The sequence below is a fragment of the Aquila chrysaetos genome, chromosome 24, assembly GCF_900496995.4.
Source record: "Aquila chrysaetos chrysaetos chromosome 24, bAquChr1.4, whole genome shotgun sequence".
In the NCBI taxonomy this organism is placed as follows: Eukaryota; Metazoa; Chordata; class Aves; order Accipitriformes; family Accipitridae; genus Aquila; species Aquila chrysaetos.
Window position 1 is genome coordinate 15,281,271 of NC_044027.1, and position 12,098 is coordinate 15,293,368.

The window sequence follows — 12,098 nt, forward strand, 5'->3', positions numbered from 1 at the left end:
TCAGGGCATGGCACTATCCTCACATAAAAAGAAGGAAAGGAAAACACAAATAATGAAGGGTATTGCTCAAAACAAGACAGAGAGAACACAAAGTCATAAACAGAGTTCAGGAGCAGGGAAGAATTACTCTGGAGGACTGGAAATTCAGAGGCATCACTAACCCTCCTCATGACCTCTCTTGTGCACATTTTGCAGGACTGTGTAAAAAAACAAGAAGCTGGTAAGAGCCACTGGTATTCTTCAGTGAGCTGGTTGGCCAGTATTACCTGTTTTCTGCCACACGAATGCTAGGCAGAGGGGGTTTAGGAGGTGCAACTTCTTCATCCATGGAGTCAGTCAGTAGCTCATTGGATTGAGTCATATTAGTTGTTTTGTTGAGGATCTCCATTTCTCGGTCTGTAAGGGGAAGTTCTGATGGGCTGCAACAAGCAAAATACAGATTGTAGATCATAAACCACAGTTGGAATGCAGCATGCTGACAGATTAATATGTATTTTAAATCATATGCAATATGAGGCACGCCTACAGCAGAAGGCAGAATTTGCATCTGCAGGTGGAATTCCATGTATATGCAGAATACAATGTGTACGTGTCATGGCCAGGTGATGTTTCATTGCCAGATTTTGGCATCTTCCCTATCATTGCATAATCTCTTTAAGTGGTCCCACTGTAATGGATGAGGCTACATGAAGAACACTATGCTACCCTCTGTGAAGAATAACTGAATGCTTTAATTCAACTATCAGTAGCCAGAAATTATTCCTTCTATATTAGTGCTGCACACAGAAGAAATCCTTGTCAGTGACCCACCTGTCAGATTTACATGCTGGTAAACTGGGTTTAACTGGGCTTGTAGGAGAGGGATGCTCCTGCTTCTCAATTGTGAGTCTGACCAGCTCCTGATGGATGGAGAGGAGAGAAGAAAAAGACAATAATCATTATTTGCTGAATGCTGCACTCAAACATCCTAGGACACAAAAGGATGCTACTGCAGTAAACTCTTGGTTACCCAGTTTATGGATTAATGATGGCACGGACACAGAGAGCGCTGAGCTGGGTGTAAGTCTGACACAGAGCTGTACAAATGATGCAGCACTGCTTCTAAGGAGCAGTGTGCACCCAGCAGTAGTTTAGGAATATTTGAGTTAAGTTCAGAAACCCTGGCCCTATGGGGATTCTGCACAAACCCACATACGTGTCTTTTTGCTGTGCTTCCTCTTTCCTCTATCGTCACAAATGCGTTCCAGTCCCCACAACACCCTAGATAATGGCAAATTCACTTTACATACATAAATATAAGTACAGAAAAGTCTTACACAGTGGAGTACTTCACCTAGCCAGTAAAAAAAAAATAAATAATTGCTTTATATTTTATAAACAAGTATACATTTGTTTCAAAAAGCAAGTTTTCTGTAAGATGCCCAACAACAAATTAAATAGTGAACACCTTTATTAAAAGGCCTGCTTCCCCTGAAGCCGTCTTTTAACATGTTAGCAATGGAAGTCTTAATCATTCAAGGAACTACTGTAGTGTATCTGTTATAGGCAGATAAGGCTCTGGATAAAGAGATAAGGGCATGATAATCCTGAGCTACAAATCTGCCAGCAGTCAAAACAACAATCATTCACGCCAGAAAGATGGAGAGAACATTTTATGGATGTCTGAGGCCGACAAATAGATCTACTGCTCACAGATACAAACACATGCCCTCTTACAGGCAGGCTGGAAAACTGGCAGTGCTTCCTGACAGTATTGGCTTCCCAGCATATTATGCAAAGGAAACTATACAGGATCAATTTTTTAGTTTTTTTTTTAAAGCAGTCTGAAGTACAGTGTCATCATTCCAGTATCATCTTCATGTCCATGTCTGTTGAGCTTGGAAACAACTGTCATTGCTCTCTCAATGCATTAACTGCAACTGGAATGTTGTCGTCGTCATCCTTCTGAGGAAGGGAAATATTCTAGTTCTTGTATTTTTATATAAGGCTCTATTTAAAGCTGAACTTCCATGGGTTAACACATGCACAACAAGAGGAATAAAGTACTGCACTGGATGTGCAAAGGACGGCAGAGGCAGTCCAAGTGTCCCCCACAGCTGATTTTGGTTTCGATGTTCCACTTACATTCCTGGTGTGAGCTTGTGCTCAAAAATAACATACACCGTGTCAACCAAAAACACGACAAAACACTCAGCTTTCCAGAAGCTGTCCTGGAAACCCATACATGGGGAAAGAAGAGTGAGCACAAACAGATGTCCATGTGGGCTAACGCTATTAAGATGTTCCTCTCTGGGACAGACAGACAAAAGCGCTGGCAAGAAACAGTATGTTCCGAGATGTGCCCTGATCAGAAAAAGTACAGTACCAACTTGACCACAGCCGACCAGCCTGGCCAGCTCCCACCTCCAAGGAGGGCCACGTCCCCCAGAGAGGAAATACTCTGCAAGGAGCGACAGGCCGACAGCTCTACTGTGGTAATGTACGTTACACAGCGTATAGAAAAGTAAAATAATTAAGGCCCTTCAATCACAGAAGAACTACGGTGGTAACACAGACACTGAACTGACCTCAGACTTCTCTGCTGAGTGTCCCCAGTTACTCAACAGAAACTATTTTTAAAAAATGTACTTTCCTCTGTTTCATCTTCTCTTTCAGGATGAACAATCTTTAATTAAAAACTTGCTATTCCTTTTAGACTTCAGAAATTCCCCTATAGAGTCTACAGAACATCACTAGGAAAAACAACCGTAAGACCTACAAAGCCCTAACAAGGCTTTTCTGTAAATGGGACGATTTGGAAACTACACAGTGACACCATTTGACTCTTCTGGCTGCAGCTGACACCATGCTCCAAGTCACCATCAGGAGTGAGTGATGACACAACGGATTGCCACCTTCCTGCCCTCTGGACAAACTTCCACCGCTGAAGAGGTTTCTGGAGACTCTCATGCACTTTAACGGACTCAGTGTCAGACCCTCTGGGGCTATCAGGTACTCGCCAGCAAGAACAGTGACTCCTCACAATGCGTAAGAGCACAATAAGGGAAATAAAATACATGGGCATTCAAACCAAAAGCCAAAATACTCTTTAAACATCCCCCTGAAAGGGCTATGGAAGGGAAAGTGTAACATCTCCTTTTCCTCACCTTTCTTCACCACGTTTAACACCTTAAACCAAACCAAGGCCAGTGCTGCAGACTGGTGGTGGCAGCTGTGCCACAGCAGTGCTGACGAGCCCCAGACACTTGGGGTTGAAGAGCTCTGTTTTCCTATTTTGCCAGTCATAATGGACACCTGTCTGTCCACCATATGGGAGTGTAGGTTACAACAGGGGAGAAAAACAATCAAATTTGGCTCAAAAGTACCTTTAGAGCGATTCAAACTATTGTGGCTGTGAAAAAAACCCTAAAACACCTCTGACCAGAGACACCAAGACATCGTACGATTGCCAATACTCGAGAGGATCACTTTTTCCTCTAAACTTTGACAAATATCACCAGATTCCCTGAACCCTGACTTTTTCTCCTCTCTACTAACCCCAAAATGAGAACTAGCGTTTGAAAATCAAGCCAAGATCTTCAGTGTACACACAGAGGTAATCAGCACGCACCCGAGCCAGATGCACATTATGGTATTCCTTATCAGCAAGTAAAGAGATTCCTGCAGCAGTAATTAGAGATAATTAAAGCCTCTCTACAAACTTATGCTACTTCAGCAAGCTGGAAATTCCAAAATGAGATGGATTTTTAAGGAGTTACGCAATCAAACCAAGGATTATTTCTTTTTCTTTTTATATATGCCTAGCAAGGCACTAAAACCTGAGATCAAAACAGCAAGCAACACAAGTGAACAAGTGACTCCTTTATGCTCAATTCTGAAAATAAAGGGGGAAGTAAGCACTGAAATGTGGAAGTGGATCTTGTGTGATCTGCCAGAAAAACAAAAAAGGCTCTCCACAGCAGAGAAGTGTCCAACTTCTCAGTTCTGCTTCCAGATCTGAAAGCTGGCTTGGTCCTTCTAAAATAAACCTTGTTCCTCACTATGCAGTAGGAGATGAGTGCACGCCGCTTCCAAATGCTGACCTGTTGAGGGGCAGACACATTCGCATCTACCCAGACAGCCACACATCTGTTCTAACCATGCTCCAAGCTGACCAGACATAAGCCAGCTCCAACTGGAAGGCCAAAATAACTTTTAGTCCAACAACAAAGTACAGACTGATATAGCCATGCCGCACAGCGGGGCTTAAGAGTTCAGGCTCAGCACTGTATGGACATGCCTGCATCGCTTCCAGCCGAGGCTGGCTCGCAGCGTGGGCAGAGCCGGCATCTGAGACCTTCCACCCATCCGCACAGGCACGCTACTTGGGCTGGAAGGCAACAGGTACCGGGGGTTTAAATACCGCTTGAAGTGAAAGGACAGTGGGTGTCCAAGCTTCACGCAATGAGACTACACAACTCTATCCTGGATCTGGTGATAACATGGCTCTCCACGGGATTGTGCAGATTCATTAAGTGAAAACAGAGTGAACTGCCTTGCTATTTGCTGGGGTATTACAGTTCAGATACCACAGCGCAGATTTTCACGTACTGCAAATTGCTGCTGAATTCCAACGCTAACAGCAGCTGAGACTTTAGACTAAACCCTTTTTCTCTATCCCGCTGTGCGAATTTAAGACCGGCTTTACTTTTCACATCTGGAGCTTGAAGTTAAAGGGCAAATTGTGCAAAATAATCCTGGAAAATCTGTCTTCTTTAAGTGAAGGTAATGTTTTGATTCAAAGATATTTGTTTAAAAGGCTCAATAAGTAATAGTAGATTTTAGTATCTGTGTTTGAGTAACATTAAAGAGACATTCAGACCATGCAAACAGCACACCAAGACTCCTGAAAACGTGATAGCCAAAACTTGGAAGATCCACTTCATTTTTGCATTCAGCTCCAGTTAACAAAAACTAAGATGAGTTTGGGTACAGTGAAAGATGCCTGTTCCTGATACACTAATCCAGGTGAAACACCTGCTGCAGTTCTTAAAACACCACGCCAACTTTCCTTTTGTACTTGATCTAAACGTTCCACTTTAGATTCAGCCCTGCTGTTGAAAGAGGCTTAACTTTCTCTACAGTTTTCAAAATAAGATTCCCAGGAGATATGACGGTCTGTCCGTGGGTGCACTGAGCCCAGGTCAAGCAAACTTTTAACTGCAGTGCTAGTACAGCCGAATGAACAACCTCCACGGCCGTCAGCCCAGAGACAAGCCTGGGAAACAGAAATAATGGGTACCAAAAAGCTTATGGGGAGGTAGAAAGAAAGTCAACAGCATTCCCTGGGTGGGGCAGGGAGAGAATGCTATAAGCAGGTCTCACAAAGGATACAAAGGTTTCTTGTATCCTTTACAAGGATAAATGTTTCCATTAGTTATGTAAAATTAATCTCCAGAAAACTGAGATTAGCTCATCACCTGTTCCACACCCTAATGTGACTGCTGAAAGCAGTGATGTATCACTGACAAATCCCTTGAAATTATGTTAAAAGATGGAGCTGGAGTCTTTGATTCTCTGTGGGCATTGACAGGAAGCATTTCTATTATATTTTGCCTAGACAGAAAATATGCAACCTCTGCCTTCTAATCTGCATGGGGGACCAGGATGACTTGCTGAAAATTTAATACAGCGCTCAGTAAAGACTTACTGCTTCTTCCAATACATCCAAATGCCAGGGTGAGCATTTCAGAAGTGCACACTGATAGCCAAACCATTTGTGCTAGTCTTTAACCAGCACTCCAAGAAGGATCATTTTGCTTACGGAGCAGTTGATTTAAGAGGTAGTTTACTGAAGGCAAGAATAGGATCTTTATATTTTACCTGCACTTAAACACCTCTTGCAACTAGATCTCTTTTAAAATACATTATTATATACTTTATATAATATAATTTACAATACTTGTCTCACGTACCTTGACTCCATCCAGAACAGCTTTTATGACACCCTTCACTGTTGTCACCATCTCCTTGTCTTCTGAATTCACACCTTCTAGCATCACTTGATCAGACCAGCGAATTAGATTGGCCAGACTCTGGTACACACGGCTATAGCAGGACGAGATGGCAGAACTGGATGGCAGGGGAGGAAATAGTTGAGAAAAAAGAACAAAATGAAATTATACTATCAAATGTTATGAAAGTGCTTGATTTAAAGTGCATTTCACACTGTTAAAAATGTGATTGTTCTCGTTTTCCCTCTGACATTCAGAATTTGGGTTTAACAGGTGACAAAGCTGGGGTTTCTCTGCTGCTGCAGTTGCTCTCCTGTTCTCCAGCACCAAATGGGACAACAGTACTATCAACAGTTCATTCTCAGTTAACAGAATGAACTACCTGGGCTGCAGGTTAACACAGCCATGCTAAAAAGAATGTGCTTTCCATTTTAATTTACAGCTCCATCCTATGCTTTAACTTCAAAGGTAAGTATTTAAGTCCTGTATTTAAGCCTAAGCTATGTTATTTCAGTATTAGCTACGATTTCCTTCTTCCTTATTAACTCTCCCCAAAAATGTCTTGGATAATTGTGAGCTGACTATACTCATTCCTTTACAAATCATTTCCTCACTGTTTATAATGCCTGAAAATATGTAATTAAAACCTGCTTCTTTACAGAAATTGAACTGAATGAATTTAAGGTTTGGAAAAGGAAGGGTGTTGCTTTGTTTTGTTTTTAATGAGAAACAGAATTGAAGCTATTGTTCTGAAGGGGAAAAAAAAGAATTTTGGAAGGATGACAACTCTAAATAAAAGTTAACTGTAACAACAGTGCTCACAGGCATTTTCCTGGCCATTCTGAAAACACTTACTTCATTACTAAACAAGGTGTGTTAACAGTACTGCTGATGGCAGCGCTTCAACAATTCCTTGTAAAGTTAAATCAATTTCAAACTGCATCAAACCCATAAACAGATAAGAGAAGGTGTAATCTCGCAATCATTACTGATACAAGTGTTCCAAATCTTCCCATTTCTCTTTGGTATCCATTTTACACTGGCTTAACTCCAGTAATTTCATTATCTGCGTGAGAGAATCAAGCCCACAAGCTTCAATGAGATTATTTAGGTAAATGAGGTTTGCAGGACTGGGGAAAGAACTACTGTCAAGTTACAACCAGGGGGATACAAACAATGGCAAGTACTTTTTTGTTTGGTTGTTGGGTTTTTTTTGTTTTTGTTTTAAAGCATGCTGCTTGCCATTTGTTCTAATTTCAAATGAAATTAGCCTGGTAGGAGATATTTCCTAAATAGGGCCCTCCCCCATCTCTTTCTAAGGCTTTGATTTCTTTGCCATTAATCTTCAGTCTGCTTCCTTCTAAGGAGGCGGTAATTGAAAGCCCATTTTGTGCTAGATTTAATTACTTTTTTCCTTGATGCAAATGCTTCCCCTAAAGCAAAAAGAAGTCCAACAATAATTGTAGGGCTTTCTTCCACACTGACACAAGTCTTGCTCACTTTTCTTGAGGGGGATTTGCTATCAAAATCACCCCTTTGTGTTCTGCCACTACTCAAATTAAATAAAGTGGATAGGTAGGCACGAAAGGACATGGCTTTTTGAGAATGCCAGACCCCATTTTTTTCTGTAGAGGCTAAACAAGGCAGAACATACATATGGGATCTGTGCTGTAATACATAGCATTTCCAGAAAGAGAGACTTATCACTATGTATCACTAAGACTTATCACTTATCACTTCACTGACTACTATGGAAGTTCTGCTTCTATGGGTAAATACGGATATCAACCAACGGATAACCAACTGTCAAGGTTGCATTAGTTCACTACTAAGAGAGAGGGTATAAGGAATTTGAAGAACAGAACTGTCTGAAATACCGCTGCTGCTGAAGACCGCTTAGTTGTTATTTATTCCCAAATATATTCTTGGAAGGAAAGATCACCCAGCGAACATCCACTGGATACAAAAATCAAAGCAAGTAACTATAAAGATGACATGTTCTATCCTAAACATATTTGCTGACATTTTACATGTTCTCCTGGTGTAAGGGGGAAGGTCATTCTTTCTTTCATTAAATGAAAGCAGGTGCTTGTCAGGAATTTAATGGCTGTGGGAAACATGATAGCAACCGAAGAAACTTTTGTGTCTGTATCCAGAAGCCTGATGAATGTTCCCATTCTAACAGCTATTGCTCTTTGTAGTTCTACAGATATAACCTAAATTGGATCTCTCCTGTCACAGCTCTGATACTCACCCATTGCTCCTTCATTTTGTACTGTCAGATACAACCCTGGCCTATGCATTAGGGCCAAACACAGCTAAGCATCTCTGCAAAATATTTGGCACCCTACTGCTGTCTTGACCATAATATAAACCTTTCTTGCACCAGAATTGAAACAAGCATCTTGAACCAAAAATTTTGGAGATACTTAATGGGAAAACACATAGGAACAGCACAGACACTGGCAGGATTTCAGGAACGAAACACCTGCATTTCTCTGCCTAGTTTTGTGCTTTTCTCTGTGCTAATTTTGCTTTTTCCATATTATTCAACGATTCTTGCTTGTTTTGTGTAAATCAATTACTCCATCTAAAGCATCTAAAGGATGAACAGCAGCTCTCTATGGCTTGAGACCTCCACAAATTCTTACAATCCATGCTGAGCTTTGCTTTGGCAATTTCTACTTCTTTTCTGGCTTCAAACCCGCTGTCTAACTGGTTAAAACATAATACACACAATCTGTTAAAACATAAAATAAATAATCTGTTGAGAGCGCACAGGAATGAACTTGGACTGGTTAATCTACTGAAGTACATCTGTTTACTTCTCTTCTGTATCTGATCCAGTAAAATCAAAAAAAGCAGTTAAGAGTGCAGGCTCAGACTTCTCTAATATCAGGGTGGATAAACTGAACACAAAAAGGGATTACTCTGAAGATAAACTCTTTTTCAGGTAAAAGCTACTGGATTTGTTAGCTCTTAGGATACAACCATGGACTGCAGAAACAGTATAGCATCTGAGGAGAATCTCCCACTACTAAATGATGAATTTCAGAGTTTATGCTAAGAATCAGCCCTTCCTCCTCTCTGAAACGATTCTGATTTGCTTTATCTTTCCATAGCACGGGTTTCTTCGCAGCAGGGAATCTGCTTTTAAATTATGTTCGAAAACTATCACATAATTAGTAAAAATAGCAGTCACTTTATTAGCCACTGCAGCATTTCCTGTCTCCTGCACGATGTCATTCTTCAGACATGAGAAGGAGAGAAGCTGGGAGCCTGCTGGTCCGTCATAATCCCAAAACCCTAGAAGGGAACTTACCTTTGCTGGATGCGTGGATCAGTTTGCACCAAGGGTAGGATGGCTTCCAGTACCTTACTTGCTGAGCCTGGCAGCATCTCTAATACTTTCTTATCAATTGCCATTTTGTCCACAATAGTCTTGAAGTATCGTAACGCACTGACGACCTCCTTCTCCTTCTCCTCTAGCCATGATACATTCTAAAGAGGAGGAAAAAAGGAGAGAGATGTCAAATGTCAAAATCTCAGGGTTTTTAAGGGCAAGGTTACTTTAACTTACCTGAAGTACAGTGACACTGAATGAGGTACATTCCGCAAGGACTGGAGAAAACCCCTTCTACCACGAACGCTTTTAAATTGAATTACTACTCTTTCAAAAGAATAGTCAGTGCAAAATTTCACCCACACTTTAACTTTCTGAATTACGTGCATTTCAAACTGAAGGCTAATCTTGATCAGTTTTAGGCCAAGACTAACACTACTGATGACGTGAAGGGCACTGCTTTGAAACCCACACATCAAACTGGGAGGGTAAAAGAAAAAAAAAACCACCAAGTGCAGGTAGTAATGATAATGCAAGAAAGGAAGCAACAACTGCTGGTTTTAAATAGTTGCTCCTCTGATGCGATCAAAATCCTTTTACCTTAAGCACATCTCACTATGAAAAGGTTTTTTCAATCAGTAAATGCAGTGGGTCAGCCAAAAGGAAAGAGAAAAACAACCAACAATCAGAAAAACTTCAAAACTCCAGAACAATCCAAACAAGATGCCTCCATTTTTGTACCCATGCATGACAGTTTCAACGACATGTGTGGTGTTCACTCTTATTATTCTGAGTAATTCTTCTGACTCCAATACGCTTACTTGTATGAAACTAGGCTACAGTCTTGTCTCTCCATTCACAAATAAAAAACTGCCTTCCGATCAGTCTCCAACCTAAGTCATTTTGTGATGCTGCTGGAACAAAGGAACTCACACGCTTTCCATGCGGACAGACTGTGAAAGCTAAGTTTTGGCATCAGTGAATGAATGTTGCAGAAGGGAACAATTCATTGGAATAAAGCTGAGTTGTGGTCACCAACTTCCGTGCCACCACCAACACCAGAAGAGGAAATTCAGAAGTGATACATGATATCTTAATGGTATCCTGGACAGGGATATTTTTAAAAAGTTTACCAGAGTATGCCTGGAGGACTTTTAATGCCACAAGTAGTTCCTAAGTGAGATTTAAATTAACTACTGAACACTGCTAGAAAAGGAGCAGAGAGCTTAGAGTCAGGTTTCATCCATTATCTCCTCAGTAAATTCAGCTTCAAGAATTAATGACCTATGGGCATTGTGTGCTCCCCATACTCTTGTCAGCCGTTAAACTGCTGCTTTTCTGCAAAATCAGGCCAGCAGCCCAGAAGGTTTTAGGAAGAACAATTTATAGGCAGCACTGGTTAGTAATTTGGGGCCAGTTGCATAAAAGGATTAAAGTCCCAAGTTCCATCTAGCTCCAACTTTAGAAGTCTAAGTCCCGATCCAAGATCTCCAAACCACCCTGTCATTTTCCATCTCATCTGGGAAGTGCCCAAACTCTGCTGCTGCTTCCACTTTTGACAATATTGCTTGCCAGGCACCTCAAGTTCTGCTCTGCAGCTAACAGCCACTCTGAACTCCCTTGCTGGGGACCACCCTGGCAACGCGCTGATGTAAAAAATGACATTTCCCATTTTCCAGGCATGTGCCCTCACCACCGCACAGTTTATTCCAGGATATGGAGAGGCTCAGTCCCTCCCATGAAGGTTTTGCACTTCATATGAAACGATCACACATTTCAGGGATGAGAGAGCCTGTATATTCCCCGAGCGAGTATGACTATGGCCCAGTGGTCAGAGCTCTCAAACAGAAGTGAAAAAATGTAGATTGCAGTTCCTGCTCCGATGGCTGTTCATGTATTTCATTCAACAACTGTTTCCTGTAGAAAGGCTTGTGGCTTAATAGCTTAAACACTCCTGGCACATAGGAGGGATGGGCTTGCCTCAGAGTTCAGGGCTGAGAATGACAAGTGGAAACACAAATCCTTCTGTGGAGCACATCAAGGCATGCAAATCCAGCCACCGGACACTATTTGGGACACAGCCCTTTATTTGCAACTTCCCTGCCAGCTCTTTGGGTGACATTCCCTAAGAGCACTTTTTATGAATCCCCTTCTGAGGTCCAAAGGTATCGTATGTGTGTATACGTGTGCACACAAACACACACAAAGAAAGCCTATACATCCTACACAGGATTGCAGGTTCTCCTACAGAGCTTAGTAATACAAATGTCAGTTGTTGCTACAAGGCTGAAGTTTCTCACGTTCGCTGCTTTACTCACTGAGGCCCGAGCAATAAATCTAGAGAAAGGAATAACAACCTGGTGGGATGGATGGATATTAATATATTGCAGTGTCTGCATCTCACAATATTAAGGATATTAAGTTTTTCCACCAAACATTTTAGTGTGTCCCTAAAGCCAAAGTAAACATGCAGTGGTACACCTCTGGGTTGGCAGAGAGGACCCGAATTAATCGCTCATTTAATTTCTCAGTTGAGGTGAACTTGCCACAGCAGTTGCCTTACCCCAGTGAGAGAGCAGAGTGGTAACTGTGGGGCTGCTAAAGCGGCAGGACCACTTGATTCAACCATTTCCCTTTTGGGCATTAAATGAGATAAACCTAACATTCACATAAAACAGCATCTCCTCTCCACTCCCCTGCCTGCCTGACATATCTATATATTTTTGCGTGATTTTTGAATTTTCCCTTAAATAATCATTACA

The 12,098-nt window shown here is 41.5% G+C and overlaps 1 protein-coding gene across 7 annotated transcripts in view; it reads right to left on the reverse strand.

Moving 5' to 3' along the window:
• The window catches only part of RAPGEF1 (Rap guanine nucleotide exchange factor 1), an 89,793-nt gene that overhangs the window by 41,915 nt on the left and 35,780 nt on the right, over positions 1-12,098 (reverse strand). For all 7 annotated transcript variants that reach the window (XM_030000006.2, XM_030000003.2, XM_030000002.2 and 4 more), the window contains 4 exons: positions 9,316-9,494; positions 5,955-6,111; positions 811-899; positions 267-419 (listed from right to left, as the gene is read on the reverse strand). In XM_030000006.2, coding sequence (XP_029855866.1) covers positions 267-419; positions 811-899; positions 5,955-6,111; positions 9,316-9,494 — 578 coding nt within the window. The remainder of the gene's footprint in view (positions 1-266; positions 420-810; positions 900-5,954; positions 6,112-9,315; positions 9,495-12,098) is intronic.